Source organism: Capricornis sumatraensis, chromosome 8 (genome assembly GCF_032405125.1).
Source record: "Capricornis sumatraensis isolate serow.1 chromosome 8, serow.2, whole genome shotgun sequence".
In the NCBI taxonomy this organism is placed as follows: Eukaryota; Metazoa; Chordata; class Mammalia; order Artiodactyla; family Bovidae; genus Capricornis; species Capricornis sumatraensis.
The window spans coordinates 59,462,528-59,487,464 of NC_091076.1; the positions used below are offsets into that span (position 1 = coordinate 59,462,528).

Here is a 24,937-nt window from a genome sequence, read left to right on the forward strand (position 1 = left end):
CATCTGCAGTGATTTAGGAGCCCAAAAAAAATAAAGTCTGACACTTTCTACTGTTTCCCCATCTATTTCCCATGAAGTGATGGGACCAGATGCCATGATCTTCGTTTTCTGAATGTTGAGCTTTAAGCCAACTTTTTCACTCTCTGCTTTCACTTTCATCAAGAGGCTTTTTAGTTCCTCTTCACTTTCTGCCATAAGGGTGGTGTCATCTGCATATCTGAGGTTATTGATATTTCTCCCGGCAATCTTGATTCCAGTTTGTGTTTCTTCCAGTCCAGCGTTTCTCATGATGTACTCTGCATAGAAGTTAAATAAGCAGGGTGACAATATACAGCCTTGATGTACTCCTTTTCCTACTTGGAACCAGTCTGTTGTTTCATGTTCAGTTCTAACTGCTGCTTCCTGACCTGCATACAGATTTCTCAAGAGGCAGGTCAGGTGGTCTGGTATTCCCATCTCTTTCAGAATTTTCCACAGTGTATTGTGATCCACACAGTCAAAGGTTTTGGCATAGGTAATAAAGCAGAAATAGATGTTTTTCTGGAACTCTCCTGCATTTTCCATGATCCAGTGGATGTTGGCAATTTGATCTCTGGCTCTTCTGCCTTTTCTAAAACCAACTTGAACATCTGGAAGTTCACAGTTCACATATTGCTGAAGCCTGGCTTGCAGAATTTTGAGCATTACTTTACTAGCCTGTGAGATGAGTGCAATTGTGTGGTAGTTTGAGCATTCTTTGGCAATGCCTTTCTTTGGGATTGGAATGAGAACTGACTTTTCCAGTCCTGTGGCCACTGCTGAGTTTTCCAAATTTGCTGGCATATTGAGTGCAGCACTTTCACAGCATCATCTTTCAGGATTTGAAACAGCTCAACTGGAATTCCATCACCTTCACTAGCTTTGTTCATAGCGATGCTTTCCAAGGCCCGCTTGACTTCACATTCCAGGATGTCTGGCTCTAGATTAGTGATCACACCATCATGATTATCTGGGTCGTGAAGATCGTTTTTGTACAGATCTGTGTATTCTTGCCACCTCTTCTTAATATCTTCTGCTTCTGTTAGGTCCAGACCATTTCTGTCCTTTATCGAGCCCATCTTTGCATGAAATATTCCCTTGGTATCTCTAATTTTCTTGAAGAGATCTCTAGTCTTTCCCATTCTGTTGTTTTCCTCTATTTCTTTGCATTGATCACTGAAGAAGGCTTTCTTATCTCTTCTTGCTATTCTTTGGAACTCTGTATTCAGATGCTTGTATCTTTCCTTTGCTTTTCGCCTCTCTTCTTTTCACAGCTATTTTTAAGGCCTCCCCAGACAGCCATTTTGCTTTTTTGCATTTCTTTTCCATGGGGATGGTCTTGATCCCTGTCTCCTGTACAATGTCACGAACAGTCCATAGTTCATCAGGCACTCTATCTATCAGATCTAGGCCCTTAAATCTATTTCTCACTTCCACTCTATAATCATAAGGGATTTGATTTAGGTCATACCTGAATGGTCTAGCGGTTTTCCCTACTTTCTTCAATTTGAGTCTGAATTTGGTAATAAGGAGTTCATGATCTGAGCCACAGTCAGCTCCTGGTCTTGTTTTTGTTGACTGTATAGAGCTTCTCCATCTTTGGCTGCAAAGAATATAATCAATCTGATTTCGGGGTTGACCATCTGGTGATGTTCATGTGTAGAGTCTTCTCTGGTGTTGTTGGAAGAGGGTGTTTGCTATGACCAGTGCATTTTCTTGGCAAAACTCTATTAGTCTTTGCCCTGCTTCATTCCACATTCCAAGGCCAAATTTGCCTGTTACTCCAGGTGTTTCTTGACTTCCTACTTTTGCATTCCAGTCCCCTATGATGAAAAGGACATCTTTTTTGGGTATTAGTTCTAAAAGGTCTTGTAGGTCTTCATAGAACCGTTCAATTTCAGCTTCTTCAGCATTACCTGTCGGGGCATAGACTTGGATAACTGTGATATTGAATGGTTTACCTTGGAAACGAACAGAGATCATTCTGTCATTTTTGAGATTGCATCCAAGTACTGCATTTTGGAATCTTTTGTTGACCATGATGGCTACTCCATTTCTTCTGAGGGATTCCTGCCCGCAGTACTAGATATAATGGTCATCTGAGTTAAATTCACCCATTCCAGTCCATTTTAGTTTGCAATTCCTAGAATGTCGACGTTCACTCTTGCCATCTCTCGTTTGACCACTTCCAATTTGCCTTGATTCATGGACCTGACATTCCAGGTTCCTATGCAATATTGCTTTTACAGCATTGGACCTTGCTTCTATCACCAGTCACATCCACAGCTGGGTATTGTGTTTGCTTTGGCTTCATCCCTTCATTCTTTCCAGAGTTATTTCTCCACTGATCTCCAGTAGCATATTGGGCACCTACTGACCTGGGGAGCTCCTCTTTCAGTATCCTATCATTTTGCCTTTTCATAATGTTCATGGGGTTCTCAAGGCAAGAATACTGAAGTGGTTTGCCATTCCCTTCTCCAGGGGACCACATTCTCTCACTGGAGAAGGGAATGGCAAACCACTTCAGTATTCTTGCCTTGAGAACCCCATTTAACCTCCATATGGTTGTATTTTTAATAGTTTTTTTTCCTGTAGTTGACATCTCATCTTACCACATCATGATCAGAAAAGATGCTTGGAATGATTTCTATTGTTTTGAATTTACCAAGGCTAGTTTATGGCCCAGGATGTGATCTATCCTGGAAAGGGTTCCACGCACACTTGAGAAAAAGGTGAAATTCATTGTTTGGGGGTGAAATGTCCTATAGATATCAATTAGGTCTAACTGGTCCATTGCATCATTTATATATATGTATTATGGTAAGATATACATAACATAAATGTTACCACTTTTAGCATAAAATTCAGTATCATTAAGCACATTTACCATGTTATATAACTGTCACCACTATTTATTTTAAGAACTTTTTCATTATTCCAAAGAGAAATTATACTCATTAAATACTAACTCCCTATTCTTTCCTCTCCTCCAGCCCCTGGTAACCTTTATTTTATTTTCTCTCTTTATGAATCTGTCTATTCTGGTGCCTTGTATAAGTTGAATCTTATATACTTGTCCTTTTGTGTCTGGCTTATTTCACTTAGCATAATGTCTTCAAGGTTCATCCATGCTGTACAATAGCATGTTTTGGTACTTTACACTTTTATGTGGCTGAATAATGTTCAATCATATATATATTTAAGAAACAAGCTTTATTTATTTTTTAAAATTTTGGACTCACCCTATAGCATATGGAACCTTAGTTCTCCAGCCAGAGATTGAACCCACACCTCTGCATTGGAAGGCAGAGTCTTAATCACTGGACCTCCAGAAAATTCCCTGCTCAGTCGTATATTATCAATGATAGCCATATATTTTACATCTTAGTTACCCATTCATCTATGGGCAGACAGTTTGTTGCCACTTTTGGCTATTGTGAATATTGCTGCTTGAACATTCATATATAAGTATCTGTTTAAGTAGTACCAGTTTTCAAACCTTTTGGAACTATACCTAGAGGTGGAATTGCTGGGTCATATGATAATCCAATGCTTAAGTTTTTGAAGAATCATCCTACTTTTTCCCCAGTGGCTATGTCATTCTACATTCCCATCAGCAGTTCACAAGGATTCCAGTCTCCCCACCTCCTTCTGCATATGCTTTGATAGCTTTTATTTATTTATTTTTGCCACCCGTTTAAATCTGTTTAATACAGAAAACCTCAAATAAATCATAAGATTAGTAAATCTCAAGGGGTTCACCAGTTTCCCCTGATCATTTAGGAGTTAAAATATTTAATTAAATCATTCATTTGGTGTAGACATATACATAGTAATGGGCTTCCCTGGTAGATAATATGTTTTTTTTTTAATAATTTATTTATTTTTTAAATATAAATTTATTCATTTTAATTGGAGGCTAATTACTTTACAATATTGTAGTGGTTTTGCCATACATCGACATGAATCAGCCATGGGTGTACATGTGTTCCCCATCCTGAAGCCCCCTCCCACCTCCCTCCCCATCCCATCCCTCTGGGTCATCCCAGTGCACCAGCCCTGAGCACCCTGTCTCATGCATCAAACCTGGACTGGTGATCTGTTTCACATATTACAATATACAGGTTTCAATGCTATTCTCTCAAATCATCCCACCCTTGCCTTCTCCCAGAGTCCAAAAGACTGTTCTATACATCTGTGTCTCTTTTGCTGCCGCGTATATAGGATTATCGTTCAGTTCAGTTCAGTTCAGTTCAGTCACTCAGTCGTGCCTGACTCTTTGCGACCCCATGAATTGCAGCATGCCAGGCCTCCCTGTCCATCACCAACTCTTGGAGTTTACTCAAACTCATGTCCATCGAGTCAGTGATGCCATTCAGCCATCTCATCCTCTGTCATCCCCTTCTCCTCCTGCCCCCAATCCCTCCCAGCATCAGGGTTTTTTCTTACCATCTTTCTAAAGTCCATATATATACACTAGTACACTGTATTGGTGTTTTCCCTTCTGGTGTACTTTATTCTGTATAATAGGCTCCAGTTTCATCCACCTCATTAGAACTGATTCAAATGTATTCTTCTTAACGGCTGAGTAATATTCCGTTGTGTAAATGTACCACAGCTTCCTTATCCATTCGTCAGATGATGGACGTCTAGGTTGCTTCCATGTCCTGGCTATTATAAACAGTGCTGTGATGAATATTGGGGTACATGTATCTCTTTCAATTCTGGTTTCCTTGGTGTGTATGCCCACCAGTGGGATTGCTGGGTCATATGGCAGTTCTATTTCAAGTTTTTAAAGGAATCTCCATACTATTCTCCATAGTGGCTGTACTAGTTTGCATTCCTACCAACAGTGTAAGAGGGTTCCCTTTTCACCACACCATCTCCAGCATTTATTGTTTGTAGACTTTTTGATAGCAGCCATTCTGACTGGTGTGAGATGGTACCTCATTGTAGTTTTGATTTGCATTTCTCTGATAATGAGTGATGTTGAGCATCTTTTCATGTGTTTGTTAGCCATCTGTATGTCTTCTTTGGAGAAATGTCTGTTTAGTTCTTTGGCCCATTTTCTGATTGGGTGGTTTATTTTACTGGAATTGAGCTGCATGCACTGCTTGTATATTTTTGAGATTAATTCATTGTCAGAATTAATTTTTTTTTAATTTTTATTTTTACTTTATTTTACTTTACAATACTGTATTGGTTTTGCCATACATTGACATGAATCCATCACGGGTGTACATGCTTCCCAAACATGAACCCCCCTCCCACCTTCCTCCTCATAACATCTCTCTGGGTCATCACCGTGCACCAGCACCAAGCATGCTGTATCCTGCGTCGGACATAGACTGGCGATTCGATTCTTACATGATAGTATACATGTTACAATGCCATTCTCCCAAGTCATCCCACCCTCTCCCTCTCCCTCTGAGTCCAAAAGTCCGTTATACACATCTGTGTCTTTTTTGCTGTCTTGCATACAGGGTCGTCATTGCCATCTTTCTAAATTCCATATATATGTGTTAGTATACTGTATTGGTGTTTTTCTTTCTGGCTTACTTCACTCTGTATAATCGGCTCCAGTTTCATCCACCTCATTAGAACCGATTCAAATGTATTCTTTTTAATGGCTGAGTAATACTCCATTGTGTATATGTACCACAGCTTTCTTATCCATTCATCTGCTGATGGACATTCATTTGCTATTATTTTGAGATTAATTAATTTGCTATTATTTTCTCCCATTCTGTAGGCTATCTTTTCACCTTGCTTATAGTTTCCTTCGTTGTTCAAATGTTTTTAAGTTTAATTAGGTCCCATTTGTTTATTTTTGCTTTTATTTCCATTCCTCTGGGAGGTGGGTCATAGAGAATCCTGCTGTGATTTATGTCGGAGAGTGTTTTGACTATGTTTTCCTCTAGGAGTTTTATAGTTTCTCGTCTTACATTTAGATCTTAATCCATGTTGAGTTTATTTTTGTGTATAGTGTTAGAAAGTGTTGTAGTTTCATTCTTCTACAAGTGGTTGACCAGTTTTCCCAGCACCACTTGTTAAAGAGATTGTCTTTTCTCCATTGTATATTCTTGCCTCCTTTGTCAAAGATAAGGTATCCATAGGTGCATGGATTTATCTCTGTGCTTTCTATTTTGTTCCACTGATCTATGTTTCTGTCTTTGTGCCAGTACCATACTGTCTCGATGACTGTGGCTTTGTAGTAGAGCCTGGAATAAGGCAGGTCGATTCCTCTAGTTCCATTCTTCTTCAAGATTGCTTTGACTATTCGAGGTTTTTGGTAATTCCATACAAATTGTGAAATTATTTGTTCTAGTTCTCTGAAAAATACCGTTGGTAGCTTGACAGGGATTTCATTGAATCTATAGATCCGTTTGGGTAGTATAATTATTTTCACTATATTGATTCTTCCAATATATGAAGTCATGGTATATTTCTCCATCTATTTGTGTCCTCTTTGATTTCTTTCATCAGTGTTTTATAATTTTCTATATGTAGGTCTTTTGTTTCTTTCAGTTCAGTTGCTCAGTTGTGTCCGACTCTTTGCGACCCTATGAATCGCAGCACGCCAGGCCTCCCTGTCCATCACCATCTCCTGGAGTTCACTCAGATTCACGTCCATCGAGTCAGTGATGCCATCCAGCCATCTCATCCTCTGTTGTCCCCTTCTCCTCCTGGCCCCAATCCCTCCCAGCATCAGAGTCTTTTCCAGTGAGTCAACTCTTCACATGAGGTGGCCAAAGTACTGGAGTTTCAGCTTCAGCATCATTCCTTCCAAAGAAATCACAGGGCTGATCTCCTTCAGAATGGACTGGTTGGATCTCCTTGCAGTCCAAGGGACTCTCAAGAGTCTTCTCCAACACCACACCTCAAAAGCATCAATTCTTCGGCGCTCAGCCTTCTTCACCGTCCAACTCTCACTTCCATACATGACTACTGGAAAAACCATAGCCTTGACTAGACGGACCTTAGTCGGCAAAACAATGTCTCTGCTTTTGAATATGCTATCTAGGTTGGTCATAACTTTTCTTCCAAGGAGTAAGCGTCTTTTAATTTCATGGCTGCAGTCACCATCTGCAGTGATTTATTCCTAAGTATTTTATTCTTTTCATTGCAATGGTGAATGGAATTGTTTCCTTAATTTCTCTTTCTGTTCTCTCATTATTAGTGTATAGGAATGCAAGGGATTTCTGTGTGTTAATTATATATCCTGCAACTTCACTGTATTCATTGATTAGCTCTAGTAATTTTCTGGCTGAGTCTTAAGGGTTTTTTATGCAGAGGATCATGTCATCTGCAAACAGTGAGAGTTTTACTTCTTCTTTTCCAATCTGGATTCCTTTTATTTCATTTTCTGCTCTGATTGCTATGGCCAAAACTTCCAAAACTATGTTGAATAATAGTGGTGAGAGTGGGCACCCTTGTCTTGTTCCTGACTTTAAGGAAAATGCTTTCAATTTTTCACCATTGAGGATAATGTTTGCTGTGGGTTTATTATATATGACTTTTCTTATATTGAGGTATGTTCCTTCTATTCTTGCTTTCTGGAGAGTTTTATCATAAATAGACATTGAATTTTGTAAAAGGCTTTCTCTGTATTTATTGAGAAATTCATATGGTTTTTATCTTTCAATTTGCTAATGTGGTGTATTACATTGATTGATTTGCGGATATTGAAGAATCCTTGCAGCCCTGGGATAAAGCCTACTTGGTCATGATGTAGGATATTTTTCATATGTTGTTGGATTCTGTTTGCTACAATTTTGTTAAGGATTTTTGCATCTATGTTCATCAGTGACACTGGTCTGTAGTTTTCTTTTTTTTTGTGGCATCTTTGTCTGGTTTTTGGTATTAGGGTGATGGTGGTCTAGAATGAGTTTGGAAGTTTACCTTCTTCTGCAATTTTCTGGAAGAGTTTGAGTAGGATAGGTGTTAGCTCTTCTCTAAATTTTTGGTAGAACTCAGCTGTGAAGGCGTCTGGTCCTGGGCTTTTGTTTGTTGGAAGATTTCTGATTATGGTTTCAATTTCTGTGCTTATGATGGGTCTGTTAAGATTTTCTATTTTTTCCTGGTTCAGGTTTGGAAAGTTATATTTTTCTAAGAATTTGTCCATTTCTTCCAAGTTGTCCATTTTATTTGCATATAGTTGCTAATAGTAGTTTCTTATGATCCTTTGTATTTCTGTGTTGTCTGTTGTGATTTCTCCATTTTCATTTCTAATTTTGTTGATTTGATTCTTCTCCCTTTGTTTCATGATGAGTCTGGATAATGGTTTGTCAACTTTATTTATCTTCTCAAAGAACCAGCTTTTAGCTTTGTTGATTTTTGCTATGGTCTCTTTTGCATTTATCTGCCTTAACTTTTAAGATTTCTTTCCTTCTACTAACTCTGGGGTTCTTCATTTCTTCCTTTTCAAGTTGTAGAGTTAGGTTATTTATTTGACTTTTTTCTTGTTTCTTGAGGTAAGCCCGTATTGCTATGAACCTTCCCCTTTGCACTCCTTTTACAGTGTCCCATAGGTTTTGAATTGTGTTTTCATTTTCATTCATTTCTATGCATATTTTGATTTCTTTTTTTTTATTTCTTCTGTGATTTGTTGGTTATTAAGAAGTGTGTTGCTCAGCCTCCATATGTTGGAATTTTTAGTAGTTTTTCTCCTGTAATTGACATCTAATCTTACTGCACTGTGGTCAGAAAAGATGCTTGGAATGGTTTCAATTTTTTTGAATTTATAAAGCTATATTTATGGCCCAGGATGTGATCTATCCTGGAAAGGGTTCCATGTACACTTGAGAAAAAGGTGAAATTCATTGTTTTGGGGTGAAATGTCCTATAGATATCAATTAGGTCCAACTGGCCCATTGTATCATTTAAAGTTTGTGTTTCCTTGTTAATTTCCTGTTTAGTTGATCTATCCATAGATGTGAGTGGGGTATTAAAGTCTCCCACTATTATTGTGTTACTGTTAATTTCCCCTTTCATACTTGATAGCATTTGTCTTACATATTGCAGTGCTCCTATGTTGGGTGCATATATATATTTTTAATTGTTATATCTTCTTCTTGGATTGATCATTTGATCATTATGTAATGTCCTTCTTTGGCTCTTTTCACAGACTTTATTTTAAAGTCTATTTTATCAGATATGAATATTGCTACTGCTGCTTTCTTTGGGTCTCCATTTATGTGAAATATCTCTTTCCAGCCCTTCACTTTCATCCATATGTGTCCCTTGTTTTGAGGTGGGTCTCTTGTAGACAGCATATATAGGGGTTTTCTTTTTGTATCCATTCAGCCAGTCCTTGTCTTTTTGTTGGGGCATTCAACCCATTTACATTTAAGGTAATTATTGATAAATATGATCCCATTGCCATTTACTTTGTTGTTTTGGGTTTGAGTGTATACACCTTTCTGTGTTTCCTGTCTAGAGAAGATCCTTTAGCATTTGTTGAAGAGCTGGTTTGGTGGTGCTGAATTCTCTCAGCTTTTGCTTGTCTGTAAAGCTTTTGATTTCTCCTTCATATTTGAATGAGATCTTTGCTGGGTACAGTAATCTGGGTTGTAGGTTCTTCTCATTCATCACTTTAACTATCTCCTGACGTTCCCTTCTGGCCTGAAGAGTTTCTATTGAAAGATCAGCTGTTATTTTTAAGGGAATCCCCTTGTGTGTTATTTGTTGTCTTTCCATTGCTACTTTTAATATTTATTCTTTGTGTTTGATCTTCATCAATTTGATTAATATATGTCTTGGGGTGTTTTGCCTTGGGTTATTCCTGTTTGGGACTCTCTGTGTTTCTTGGACTTGGGTGATGATTTCCTTCCCCATTTTAGAGAAGTTTTCAACTATTATCTCCTCAAGCATTTTCTCAAGGCCTTTCTTTTTGTCTTCTTCTTCTGGGACTCCTATGATTCGAATGTTGGGGCATTTGACATTGTCCCAGAGGTCTCTGAGGTTGTCCTAGTTTCTTTTAATTATTTTTTCTTCTCTGCTTCATTTATTTCTCCCATTCTATCTTTCACCTCTCTTATTCTATCTTTTGCCTCGGTTATTCTACTGTTGATTCCCTCCAGAGTGTTTTTGATCTCAGTTATTGCATTATTCATTATTGATTTACTCTTTTTTATTTCTTCTAGGTCCTTGTTAAACATTTCTTGCATCTTCTCAATCCTTGTCTCCAGTCTATTTATCTGTAACTCCAATTTGTTTTCAAGATTTTAGATCATCTTTACTATCATTATTCTGAATTCTTTTTCAGGTAGACTCCTTATCTCCTCCTCTTTTGTATGGTTTGGTGGGCTTTTATCCTGTTCCTTTACCTGCTGAATATTTCTCTGCCTTTTTGTCTTGTTTAGATTGCTATGTTTTGGGTGGCCTTTCTGTACACTGATAGTTTGTGGTTCCTCTTTAATGGGGAGGTTCCTCACTGTGGGTGGGGTTGGACAAGTGGCTTGTCAAGGTTTTCTGGTTTGGGAAGTTTGCACCAGTGTTCTGGTAGGTGGAGTTGGATCTCCTCTCTCTGGAGTGCAATGAAGTGTCCAGTAGTGAGTTTTCAGGTGTCTCTGGGTTTGGTGTGAATTTTGGCCACCTGTATTTTAATGCTCAGAGTTATATTCCTGTGTTGTTGGAGAATAATCTTCATATATCTTGCTCAGAAACTTGTTGGCTCTTGGGTGGAGCTTGGTTTCATTGTAAGTATGGAAGTTTTTTGATGAACTCTTGTCGATCAATGTTCTCTGGATTCAGGAGTTTTCTGGAGTTCTCAAATTTTGTATTTAAGCTTTCTGCCTCTGGCATTCAGTCTTATTTTTACAGTAGCCTCAAGACTTCTCCATCCATACAGCACTGATGATAAAACATATAGGTTAATGATGAAAAGCTTCTCCGCAGTGAGGGACACCCTGAGAGGTTCACAGAGTTACATGGAGAAGAAAAGAGGGAGGAGGGAGATAGAGGTGACGAGGAGGAGAAGAGGGGGAATCAAATGGGGAGAGAGCAAGCTAGCTAGTCATCAGTTCCCTATGTGCTCTCCACAGTCTGGACCCCTCAGAGAAGAGAAGAGGCAGGAAGGAGACAGAGGTGACCAGGAGGAGAAAAGGGGAAATCAAAAGGAGACAGACAGATCCAGCCAGTAATCAGTTTCCTAAGTGTTCTCCACAGCCAGGATCACACAAGGAGATTCACAGAGTTGGGTAGAGAAGAGAAGGGGAAGGGAGGCGATAGAGGTGACCTGGTGGAGAAAAAGGTGAGTCAAAAGGGGGAGAGAGCAATCAAGCCAGTAATCACACTCCTAAGTAAAAATGGGTTCTGAACACTGGGTTCTTAAAGGTACAAAATTAATAACAAATACCAAAAAACAAAGATTAAAAATCTAGAGTAGAGGTTAGACTCTCAAAAATACAGTATTAAAAAAATCACAAAAATTATAAAAATATATATATGAAATTTAGTTTAAAAACAGAGTATTTTTTGCAAGGTAATAGTAGGTTATAAAAATGAAAATTAAAGGAGTAATAACCACAGACTGGCTCCAAATAGGAAAAGGAGTATGTCAAGGCTGAATATTGTCACCCTGCTTATTTAACTTCTATGCAGAGTACATCATGAGAAACACTGGGCTGGAGGAAGCACAAGCTGGAATCAAGATCGTGGGGAGAAATATCAATAACCTCAGATATGCAGATGACACCACCCTTATGGCAGAAAGTGAAGAGGAACTAAAAAGCCTCTTGATGAAAGTGAAAGAGGAGAGTGAAAAAGTTGGCTTAAAGTTCAACATTCAGAAAACGAAGATCATGGCATCTGGTCCCATCACTTCATGGGAAATAGATGGGGAAAGAGTGGAAACAGTGTCAGACTTTATTTTTGGGGGCTCCAAAATCACTGCAGATGGTGACTGCAGCCATGAAATTAAAAGACACTTACTCCTTGGAAGAAAAGTTATGACCAACCTAGATAGCATATTCAAAAGCAGAGACGTTACTTTGCCAACAAAGTTCTGTCTAGTCAGGGCTATGGTTCTTCCAGTGGTCATGTATGGATGTGAGATTTGGACCATGAAGAAGGCTGAGCACCGAAGAATTGATGCTTTTGGACTGTGGTGTTGGAGAAGACTCTTGAGAGTCCCTTGGACTGCAAGGAGATCCAACCAGTCCATTCTGAAGGAGATCAGCCCTGGGATTTCTTTGGAAGAAATGATGCTAAAGCTGAAACTCCAATACTTTGGCCACCTCATGTGAAGAGTTGCCTGATTGGAAAAGACTTTGATGCTGGGAGGGATTGGGGGCAGGAGGAGAAGGGGACGATAGAGGATGAGATGGCTGGGTGGCATCACCGACTCGATGGACATGAGTCTGAGTGAACTCTGGGAGTTGGTGATGGACAGAGAGGCCTGGTGTGCTGCGATTCATGGGGTCGCAAAGAGTCGGACACGACTGAGCGACTGAACTGAACTGAAAGAATTTAAAAATTACAAAATTATAACAGTAAAATATATCTAGGAATTTCTCTGGAGCTGTTGAGGGCAGTGTGGGGTCAGTTCAGTTTCAGATAGTCCCTTGTTCCAGCTTATACTTCTCAAGGTCTATAGGCCCCTTCCAATGTAGTCACAAAAGGGTTTTAATCTGTTGCACCTGTCACTTCCAGTGCAATTCCCTCTTTGTTTATTTTGGCTTCCTCTGTTTGCAAGTCTCTGCAGTGTCTAATTTCCACCCTGACACAAGGCAGCAAAGGTGGTCACTTATTTAGGCTCAATTGTTCAGTTGTCCTGTGGGGAGGGAGAAACACTGCAAAGAAACATCACTGGTGTGTGTGGGGAGTGCTCACAGTGTCTGGGCCACATTGGGTTTGCCCCCACTCTTGGCATGTGTGCTTTGCCCGTCTACACTGCTCAGGCTCCAGGTTGCTCTGCAGGGGAACTGTCTAAAGTGGGCCCTGGGTTGCGGGCACTTCCCAGGTCTAAGCTGCTCAGGTTCAGGGTCTCGGATACTCCACAAAGGCACAGACTTGATTGGAAGTCACAGCTAGGTGTGTAATCTGTGGGTTCTTTTTTTTTTCCCCCCTCCCAGTTATGGTGCCTTTCAAGATTCCAAAACTCCCCAGAGACTCGCTGGTGAGAGGATTTCCTGGTGTTTGGAAACTTCTCCTCTTTCACAACTCCCTCCCGGGGATGGGTCTCCATCCCTAAGTCTTTTGTCTCTCTTTTTATCTTTTATATTTTGCCCTACTTCCTTTTGAAGAAAATGGGCTGCCTTTCTGGGTGCCTGGTGTCCTCTGCCAGCGTTCAGAAGTTGTTCTGCGGAATTTGCTCAGAGTTCAAATGATCTGTAGATGAATTTTGGGGGGAGAAAGTGGTCTCCCCATCCTATTCCTCCATCATCTTCTAGAATACAGCCAATTAATTTTTTTAAAGTAAGCTGTCAAACCAATGGTCTTGATAATGTGAGAGAGAAACTGTCCACCATACTGACAAGAGCAGTGAAACTCAGTCATTCTCAAACTGTGGCCCCAGATAAGTAGCATTAGCATTACCTGAAAAGTTGTTAGAAATGCTAATTCCCTGTAGATCTCAGCCATCCAAGAGCTACTGAATCTTAGGTTTAGCATCCCCTTCAGGTGATTCAGGTGCATGCTTATAGTCTCTGAAATGGGTCCTTCCAAAAATCCTGGAAACTTTCAGAGAATCTGATTTTTCTAATCTTGATCTCCTAATCTTACATGTCATGAATCTCTATAATTTTCAGTGTCCTTTGTTGACTTTTCTTTTGTTTAGTTTGTGTGTGTGTGTGTATTTGATTCTTGTTTTGTTTTCATTGTTGTTGTTTTTTCCTCAAGGTAAGCCTCTTAAATAGTGTTTTGAGAGACTTAGAAACTTTTCTAACAACTCCCATTGTTCCCTCACCCTAGCGGGAATTGTTTCAACTCTGCTTCCTGAGCTCAGTCCAATAATTTCTCCCTGAGAATATGCACTCTTCCCCAGGGTCATGATTCATGTGTATCAGTGATGCCAGAGAAGAGGAAACTGTGAGGCTGTATGGAGAGAGTCTCCCAGGAAGTGTAAGACATGAACTCTCTTCTCCCATCCAGGCCTGAAGAAAGGTGAGAGCCTGAGGGTTTCCACACCCTCAGATAAGTCAATGATAGTTAGGTTCTTAGAAACATTTGTTGGAGGGTGGGGAGAATAAAAAAGGGACCTAGACTTGATGGTACTAAGTGTAATGTTGGAGAAGAGCTTTGGGAAGAAATCAGAGGGTGGGTATATGCTATTAAAACAGCTGCTTCAGGTTGCATGTAAAACCCAGTACTTTTAGCAACCAAATATAGATCTGGCCTGATGAGACAGGGAACAGAAGATAAGTAAAATCACTTTTAAAATCTCCACATAATTAATTACCTATGTAATACATTAATTGGACAATATTCACTGAGCATAAGGTGTATCAGAGTTGCTGTTCCAAGTTCTGGGGTTACCAAGATATTGAAATTATGATGTGGTTGGTTGAGGGGAGAAGTTTAAAAAAATGAATGATAATAAACCTGTAACAGAGGTTTGTTTTCAATGTTTGTATGTTTATGTTTGTATGTGTGTCTGTTATTCACTCAACTGTGAATCTTTTTGATCTCATGGATTGTAGCCTGCCAAGTTCCTCTGTCTATGAAATTCTCCAGGAAAAATTACTGGAATGGGTTGTCATTCCCTTCTCCAGGGGATCTTCCTGACCCAAGGATGGAACTGCGGTTTCCTGCATTGCAGGCAAATTCTTTATCATCTGAGTCACAAGGGAAGCCCCATTTTTATGTTTAAGAACATTGAAAAATGAGGAATTTGTTCTGCATGGGAGAAATAATGAGAAGAGTGATGAAAACGGTGATATTCGCATTGACTTTTTCTATGGTTGAGAAGATGATGAAGAAAATTGCAGGAAATAAAAAGGGAAATAAATACACAGCATCTTTAAGACTATTTTCCATTAAAGAGCTAGTGGTTCACCAGAGGTGGAGGTACTAATTAGAAAGGCAGATGGAACTTACATTTAAAGCCCGGTGTGACATGCTGAATTGTGTGCACATGTATATGTTTCTACCCTGACTTGATCCACAAAGTATTATATGTGTCTCCTAAGGGGCTCTGGTGGAATCACTACAAGAATAGATGTGAGAGGGGAACATGATCAGATTAGCATCCTGAAAGGTCTGGACAGCTGTGTAGAAGGTGTACTGGAATGAAAGATGAAAGGGAAAATTAAAAAGGGAGTGACCCCTGAGAGATAACGGATTTCAGGAAGTCAGGTGAGAGTGGGTGGAGATTGAGAGGAAGCCAAAGGAATAGGGAGGGCACTTAGCCCTCACCTTTTGCCTCTGTCTCTCACCTTGGAGTCCTTCATTTTTGTTCCCACTCCTTCCCCTGCCACACCACCTTTCCATGTCTTCTTCCTTCACCATTCTATTCCCCCAGCTTCCTTCCTTATGATAAATTTTCTCCTTTGAATTCTTCATTTATTTCACTTTCTTTTACTTCTACATTTTTTTCTTCTACCCTTGGATCAATACCACCTTCTGAAATTGCCGTCATTTCAGAAGAACTCTAAGTCCCCTTCAAACAACGTATTTATGTATTTCTTCACTAATGAAAACTTACCCCTTGCCATTTTCCCACATACAATCTGAGGAGCCTCATTTAGTAAGGGTTACCTACCCTGGAGGTTGGAAAGAAATGGAATGTTCCAGATGTGCAGCTGTACTCAGAGACTCCCTCACATGTCCTGAACCCCAATAACTTTTAACACACCTAGCAGTTAACCCCAGTTAACACCACCTAAATTGGAATATTTAGGACATTCTCTGCTTTGAGGATTAGCCCCATAAACAGCAAAAAAATCCTTAAACAGTTCAGCTAAAGCCAGATCTCTCCCAGGTGGCACACTGGTAAAGAATCTGCCCTCCAATGCAGGAGTCACAAGAGACCCCTGGGTTGGGAAGATCCCATCCCATGAAGTAGGAAATGGCAACCCACTCTAGTTTTCTTGTCTGGAAAATCTCATGGACAGAGGAGCCTGGGGGGCTACAGTCCATGGGATTACAAAGAGCTGGACATGACTGAAGTGACATAGCACGCGCACACACACATGCAGGTTTTAATTACCGACCATAAGCAAAGATGGGTAGTGAAGGGCACAAATAAATTGGGAAATCAAGGCCTATGTGTCTAGCTCATTATGACGAAATTCAGAAGGGAAATCAGGCACATGAGAACTTCATGAACATTCTGTTGCTTTCACTGTTGCATGAAAAAAGATGGATCCAATATTCATGCTTTCTAATAACTCTAATTGAAAATAACCTGTAAGTTATGTAAAACACAATAGGTTTTTAAAATAAATTAATATTTAAAAAGGAAAAACGATTGGTGTAAAAATGTAGCAGAGACTGGAGTAGAGTAGAAGACTACACAGAGGAGAGTGATTAATATTTATTATTCTAAATACTATCCTGGGAAGTCTATGTGTCATTTTATTTAATCCCTTAGCCAATTTCTATAATGAAAACATATATCTCTTAGATGCAGAAACTGAGACTCACATTAAATAGCTTACTCAAGGCCAAATCTCAAAGAAATAGAAGTTCTCAAATTTGATTCTGTTTGGTTTCACTCTAAGCATCTTCCCAGCTAGATTACACTGAATCTTGGAAAAGCAGGTGGCGTGAGTCTGGATGGCTTTAAGATATCTCACGTATGTTTTTCCCAGCACCAACCAGTAAACTTTCCAGAGACAAGGTCATTCAGTCAGCACTTGGTATTGTGCTCTGTATATAAGAATGCCCATTATATTGACTTGGACAACTGAATTGAGCCCTTGAGCACTAACAGGGCAAGCAACAACTTCATGCCAATCTCTGGTGTATTTTCTTTAGGAGTATGGAGAAGACATCATGGATTCAGGGAACCTCACATGGGTGTCAGAATTTGTCTTCCTAGGGTTCTCACAGAACCAGAAGCTCCAGCTTTTCTTGTTTTTGGTGTTCCTGTTTGTCTACACAATCACTGTCATGGGAAACCTCCTCATCATGGTGACAGTGACCTCTGATTCCAGGCTCCACACACCCATGTATTTCCTGCTGAGAAACCTGGCAGTCATAGATGTCTGCTTCTCCTCAGTCACTGCCCCAAAGATGCTGGTGGACTTCCTCGCTGAGAAGAAGACCATCTCCTACGAGGGCTGCATGACTCAGATCTTCTTCTTCCACTTTCTGGGAGGTGGGACTCTCCTCTTCCTCTCAGTGATGGCCTATGACCGCTACATAGCCATCTCCCGGCCTCTCCACTACATCACCATCATGAACACTCGAGTGTGTGTGGGGCTGGTGGCGGCTGCCTGGGTAGGGGGCTTTGTCCACTCCATTGTCCAGCTGGTTCTGATGCTCCCATTGCCTTTCTGTGGCCCTAACATCCTAGATAACTTCTACTGTGACATTCCACAAGTGCTGAGGCTTGCCTGCATGGACACCTCCCTGCTGGAGTTCCTTATGATCTCCAACAGTGGGATGCTGGTCCTCATCTGGTTCCTCCTCCTTCTGATCTCTTACACAGTCATTCTGGTGATGCTGAGGTCCCAGTCTGGGCAGGCGAGGAGGAAGGCAGCTTCCACCTGCACCATCCACATCATTGTCGTGGCTATGGTCTTCATTCCCTGTATCTATATCTATGCCCGGCCCTTCACCTCGTTCCCCATGGACAAAGCTGTGTCCATCAGCCAAACAGTTATCACCCCCATGCTCAACCCAATGATCTACACCCTGAGGAACCAGGAGATGCAGGCAGCAGTGAAGAGATTGGGCAAGCACCTAGTGATTTCCAGTAGGGAGTGAACTTAAAATAGGTTGATTTTAAAAGACAAATCTTCTCAATGAACCTTTATTTTCCATGTGAGAAGTGGAAAATATGGAGTGTGACAGTTGAAATTAAACTGATATTTCTACAGACATTTTCCTGTGTCAGCTATTTTGTTAGTTACTTTCAGACTTCTCTCTCATTCTTACAAAACTGACAGAAGGTATGGTAGTATTATAGAGTTTTACAAATGAGAAAACTCAGAGAGAAAAGATTTGCTCAGTGATGAACAGCAAGTGAGGGGCAGAGCTTGGCCAGGAGATGGATCCTCTGACTCCAGGTTTTGAGGCAGGAGATATGGGTGGGATTTGAAACTCAGAGTATCTCGCCATCACAAGGGAAAACTTAGAGAGTTCCTCTTCTATGGGTGAATATCTCTGCTGAATGGTCAACACTTCCATGTCAAATCTGGAACAATTACATTTGTTCTTCTCCCTGTTCTCTGCCTCATTCCCCACTTTGGTATTTTGGAAATGATATCATTTGTTAAGCTTCTAAATATTTTTCATCCTCAAAGTACATATTTATCTGCACTTTGGATTGGGTCTTTCTTGACCAAATACTTCTTGGATATTCTGCAGGATATTCTACTTTAGTGACCAAATCTTTATATACTTTGGATGATATGGCTATGAGGACAATATTGTGGGTGGTTGGGGAACCCAGGCTAGAGAGGGCAGGGACCTTGTCCTGCTTCCTGAGGGAGTCCAGTAGTTTCTCCACAAGGATATACTCTTGTCTCCTAGGGTCACTCTCCTTGTTGTATGGGTGATGTGTGGGCACTGGCTGGGAAACTGATCCTGCAGATAAAGGATCTCTAAGAAGACGGATGACCTGACGACTCTTTTCCATTCTGGCCTGAAGGAAGGTGTGAAACTAGGATTTTCTCACCTGCATATAGAGCAGCTGTAAGCAGCATCCAGAAACTTGTTGGAGAATGTTGAGAATAAGCAAGTGATATGGACTCCATGCTAGCCGGTCTAAAGCCTTAGGATAACCTCAAGTGTAATGCAAGGGATACAAGGCATTCAAAATAGATTCCTCAAGTGGCAAGTGAAAACCAGGCTTTAACCACCAAGTTACGCTTGGTCTTGTGATTTGGAGGGAAGATGCTGAGAGCAAAGGATAAGGTGATACACCCCACAATTTATCACGTGGTCAAATTGAACAAGATCATGTAATTATCTCCTAATGCATTAGAATAGGAACATATTAGAGCAAGTGCTAAGTCAGAGTTGCTATTATAGGTGCTGGGGCTACTAAATTATTGAATTTACAATCTAGTTAAGAGAAAGAACAAGAAAGATATGATAAAAATTGTAACAAATGTACTTACAAAATGTTATTGGAACCGGAACCCAGAGAAATGGATTAATTCTGCATGCGAGAAATGGAGAAGGAGTCACAGAGGTGATATCTGAGGACTTCAAGGTTGAAAAGGTAGGAGAAGGTATTTTAGGAAAGAGAATGCATTCCTAAACCTACAGAAATAACCAAACATATAGCATGTGTGAGACACCATGGATTCCTGACTGCCATCTGTTCCCAGGTAACAGAGATACTGATAAGAAACGTAGATGGAGCCTACGTTTTAGAACTTGGTGTGACCCGCTGAGGGGAAGTTGCATGCACATATGTAAGCATGTCTTTGAACCATGAATTAGCCCTCAGTGCATGTTAGGCAGCTTCTAAGAGTCTGAGTTGTTTGCTTTTTTAATAGTCAAAACTTTTTATCCAAAAAGAAACAAGAAAAAAGATCCAAAAAAATTGAAACATGTATATTGTCATATGTGGAACAGATCACCAGTCCAGATTCGATGCATGAGACAGGGTGCTCAGGGCTGGTGCACTGCGATGACCCTGAGGGATGGGATGGGGAGGGAGGTGGGAGGGGGGTTCAGGATGGGGAACTGTAGAAATTATAGAGATTATTTTATTTAAAAGAAAAAAAGCTTAAAATCTGTAGAACTAATAGAAAACAAAAACTAAGATGATAAACATAAACATGTATGTCAGTAATTACATTAAATTTATTCAGACTAAATGTCCCAGTTAAAACAACAAAGATTGTTATATTGAATAAAAATTTAAAATCTAACTTTATGCAGCTTACAAGTCAAAACTTAAATGTAATTTAATAGAGTGAAATAATACTATCATTATACATAGCACTCAAACACTAACTAAAAAACAGCTCCCTGGGACAACCCAGAGGGATGGGGTGGGGAGGGCGGCGGGAGGGGGGGTTCAGGATGGGGGGGACACATGTCCACCCATGGCTGATTCATGTCGATGTATGGCAAAAAACCACCACAATATTGTAAAGTAATTATTCACCAGTTAAAATTAGTTAATTAATTTAAAAAAACCACAAAATAGCCAATGCAGTTAGACTAATATTAGAAAAGTAGATTTTTTTAAATAATAAAGAGGGATAATTCATAATATTAGATGAGGAATACACTGAGAAGATAGAATAATTCTAAATTTGTGTGTACCTAAAACATCACCTGTGAATATATAAAGCCAATATCAGCATCATTAAATGCAGAATTTTTTTTTAAATCCCAGAAGCATAGTTGTAGATATTAATATACATCTAAGATTCTGAGTTTTAAGCTGTGAGTCCTTGATAGTCATTAAAAGATTATAATGAGCAAGCAAGGTGATCAGATACCAGTTTAGAAAGGTCTCTATGACAGTGACATAGAAGATGGAGCGAAGTGGATGCAGATGGAAGCGGAAGGATGAGGCTAAAATGACCCCTATTGGATAACAGATTGCAGGAGAAAGGTAAGGGGGTGGAAAGGCAGGGGAGTGAGGAGCCACTTAACCCTCCCTTTTCACCTCTATCTCTTACCCTCCGTGTCCTCCATCATCTTTATTCCCAGTCCGCCTCTCCCCTCCACCTTTACATTCCCCTTCCTTCCTCTCCCTTCCTCTTAATCTCCCCTCTTTATTGCTTTGTCTGTTTTATTTCTCTTATATCAACATCTTCCTTTCTCTTCTATCCTTATATTCAGCAACATCTTCTAAAATTCTAGTTTCACTAAGAAGAGTTCTTCCATTCCCTTTCATACAAGATCCATCACCCCTTTTTTAACCCAGACAATCTGTCTCCCCCATCTCATGTTGCAGCACACACACCACATATTCTATTACTTCATCCAGTAAGGGACCATCTACACCAGTGAAGGAAGGCATTCCCTATAGACATTCACTCACACAGCAGTCAAAAGATTTTGAGTATTGACTACCAGAAAAGATGGGTACTGTAGGGCACAAATAAATTATAAGATGCATATTTATCCCTCTGCAAACATTTAGTTGAATTATGGATGGAAAATACAGAAACACAAAAAGTTCCTTAACATTATGATGTGGTAACTGTTGCACAAAAAATTTTGGTACAAAATATGTTAGATTTTCAAGGAAGGGAGGAGGTTTTAGAGTAGGAGACTACACAGAGGAAAGTGTTTGCCATTTATTATTCCAGACACTCTTGTAGGGACCTTGTGTGTTATTTTATTTAATCCTCTAGACAATTCTATAAAGAAAGTCATTTTTATTCCTACCATACAAATGGGAAACCTAGAGAGGTTAAGTAATTTCTCCAGGGTCAAATATCAAGGAAATAGAAATTTAACTGGAGGTCTGTTGAACTCCAAGTGTCTTACCACCAGTAGATAACACTGAATCTTTGAAAGGCATGTCGCATGTGTCTCTGGACAGCATTAAGCTATCTTGTGAATATATACTCATGTTTGTGTTCAGTTGTTCAGTCATGTCTGACTCTTTGTGACCTTGTGGACTGTGGCCTGCCAGGCTCCTCTGTTTACGGGACTTTTCAGGCAAGAATACTGGAGTGGATTGCCATTTCCTCCTCCTGGGGATCTTCCCAACACAAGGATTGAACCCACCTCTCCTGGGTCTCCTGCATTGGCAGGTGGATTCTTTACCACAGAGCCTCCTCAGAAGCCCCTGATGAATATATATTCCAGAACCAACTAGTGAACTCTCCAGAGACAAGACCATTAAGTCAGCACCAGGTATTAGGATCTGCACATGAAAATCCATCATTGAGACCTGGACACTCAATTCGAATGAGCCCCTGAGCAATAATGCATCTCTCTCCTGGCGTGTTTTCTTTAGATGTATGGAGAAGACACCATGGAATCAGGGAATCTCTCATGTATATCAGAATTTATCCTGGGGCTCTCACAGACTCAGGAGCTCCAGCTCTTCCTGTTTCTGGTGTTCCTGTTTGTCTGCACCACCGCTGTCATGGGAAACCACCTCACCATGTTCACAGTGACCTCTGATTCCAGGCTCCACACACCCATGTATTTTCTGCTGTGAAACTTGGCAGTCATAGATTTCTGTTTCTCCTCAGTCCCTGCCCCAAAGATGCTGGTGGACTTCCTCGCTGAGAAGAAGACCATCTCCTACCAGGGCTACAAGGCTCAGGTCTTCTTTCTCCACTTTCTGGGAGGTGTCATGACCTTCTTCTCTATGAAGGTCTATGACCATTACATAGCCATCTCCCGGCCCCTCTACTATGTCGCCATCATGAGCATTCTGCTCTGTGTGGGGTTGGTGGCGACAGCCTGGATGGTAGGTTTTGTTCATTCCATCTCCCAACTGGCTCTGATGCTCCCACTGCCTTTTTGTGGCCCCAGTGTCCTAGATAACTTCTACTGTGATGTTCCACAAGTTCTGAGATTCGCCTGCACTGACACTTCTGTCCTGGAGTTCCTCATGATCTGCAACAGTGGGATGCTGGATGTCATCTGGTTCCTCCTCCTCCTGGTCTCCTACTCAGCCATCCTGGTGATGCTGAGGTCCCACTCAGGGCAGGCGAGGAGGAAGGCAGCTTCCACCTGCACCACCCACATCATCGTCATGTCTACTGTCTTCATTCCAAGCATCTACCTCTATGCCAGGCCCTTCTCTTCCTTCTCCGTGGTCCAGGCTGTATCCATCAGCCACACAGTCAAGAACCCCATGCTTGCCCATGATCTGCACCCTGATGAACCAGGAGATGCAGGCAGCACTCAAGAGATTACACTCACATCAGTTGGATTGTACAAAGGAATGACAGTGGGTAGATCACTTTGGCTTTGTTTTCCACTTGTAAAGTGGAGAGAGAGCCGCTGTATCTGCCGTGTTCATATCTCCTGGATGTGTTGTGACGGTCCTCATAGAAGTAAACGCACAGTGAACCTAAGCAACATATTCAGATTTTTAGGAAAATGGATAGTATCCTTATTTTTGTTTTTGATGGTTGTTTGAACACTCCTATAACAATAGAATGTGTTGTCACAGAAACATTCTGGAAAGTCCCACCCTCCTTTCTGCCTTCTTGGTGGACTGTTTCTTCTTAGGATGACAGCATTTCCCCAGAAGAGCAGTTCTATTTTTTGTATTTTGACCCCTTTACCTAGTGCCCCATTTAGGTGTGAGTCTGGGTTGTTGGAAACTGCCCAGCACTCTGAGTCTTAAGCCTTCAATTGAAGACCCTAAGCCATCACTTACCAAAGGATGACCTTGAATGAGACACCTGAGGTCTCTTGGCCTCATGATATTTTCCTCAACACACTTGCTAGAATTAATATCTGACCCAAACCCTCTAGCTTTATTATAAGAATCAAATTGAAAATACTGTGAGAAAACATTGTACCAGATATTTTATTTAATTTGCAAACTTGAAATTATATGAATGTTGTTTTTCTCTATATTTTAATATAGTATAAGTAATTATAACAAGTGAAAGATTATGTATAAAATGCTTCTAAGGTATAAAACACTATATTATATTATATGAAAGAACCAGCCTGTACTAATAACTTACACCTGGCTATAGGTGCTTTCCATCACATCACTTCTTTGGAGATGAAACCACATTCTTGAATTTAGTGTTTATCATTCCATTGCTTATAAAAACAATTTTATCACATATTAACATATTCAGTATATTGCTTTGTTTTGCTTTTTTGAGATTTATACAAATGAAAGATTGCACAGAATATTCTAGAATTTGCTTTTTTCACTCAACATTCTTTCTAAATGTCCACATTGCTTTGTTTGGCTATATTTCATTCATATGCACTGCTGTGTAACATTCCATTGTAAGAATAAGTTTATTTAGATTGTTTCCAGTTTTTACTCTTGGAACAACACTCTTTTGAATGTTCTACTTCTCTTCAGTTGTTATGTTGAGGAGCTATGGATTAAATACCTTGAAATGGAATTGCTGAATTGTGAGATCTTCAAAGATTTACTTTTACAAAGTAGTGCCAAATTGTTTTCCAAAGTTGTACTAAACTACATGGTCAGCTACATTGCTGAGGTTGATTCACATACTCCTAATTGTTAATATTGTTGGACTTCTTAACTTTTGCCAATTAAGTGACTAAAAAAATGATATGTCACTGCAGTCTTTTTTTTTTTTTTTAACTGGAGGATTTTTTAAAAACATTTATTTATTGCACCGGGTCTTGGTTGCTGTGTGTGGGATCTTCCTTGATCTTCATTGCCTTGTGCAGAATCTTTAGTAGCAGCATGTAGGATCTAATGAGGAATAGTTCCCTAATGAGGAATTGAACTCAAGCCCCTGCAATGGGAGCATGGAATATTAGCCTCTAGACCACCAGGGAAGTCCTAGCTTTTTATTTTTAATGTAGAAGTTCTTATACAGAGTGAAGTAAGCCAGAAAGAAAAACACCAATACAGTATACTAACACATATATATGGAATTTAGAAAGATGATAATGATAACCCTGTATGTGAGACAGCAAAAGTGACACAGATGTATAGAACGGACTTTTGGACTCTGTGGGAGAGGGAGAGGGTGGGATGATTTGGGAGAATGGCATTGAAACATGTATACTATCATGTAAGAAACGAATTGCCAGTTTATGTTCAATACAGGATACAGGATGCTTGGGACTGGTGCACGGGGATGATTCAGAGAGATGATATGGGGTGGAAGGTGGGAGGGGGGTTCAGGATTGGGAACTCATG

At 40.2% G+C, this 24,937-nt stretch overlaps 1 protein-coding gene and 1 pseudogene across 1 annotated transcript; both read left to right on the forward strand.

Moving 5' to 3' along the window:
* The first annotated feature begins 16,956 nt into the window (after window positions 1–16,956).
* Window positions 16,957–17,892, forward strand: LOC138084009 (olfactory receptor 4D1-like). Its single transcript, XM_068978073.1, has one exon. The coding sequence runs from the start codon at window positions 16,957–16,959 to the stop codon at window positions 17,890–17,892; it is 936 nt and encodes a 311-aa protein (XP_068834174.1).
* Window positions 17,893–22,084: 4,192 nt separating this feature from the next.
* LOC138084392 (olfactory receptor 4D2-like) lies at window positions 22,085–23,012 on the forward strand (annotated as a pseudogene).
* Window positions 23,013–24,937: the final 1,925 nt, after the last annotated feature.

Excerpts from the sequence above, each read along its gene's own strand:
- LOC138084009 (XM_068978073.1), top strand. The coding sequence starts at position 16,957 with ATGGATTCAGGGAACCTCACATGGGTGTCAGAATTTGTCTTCCTAGGG.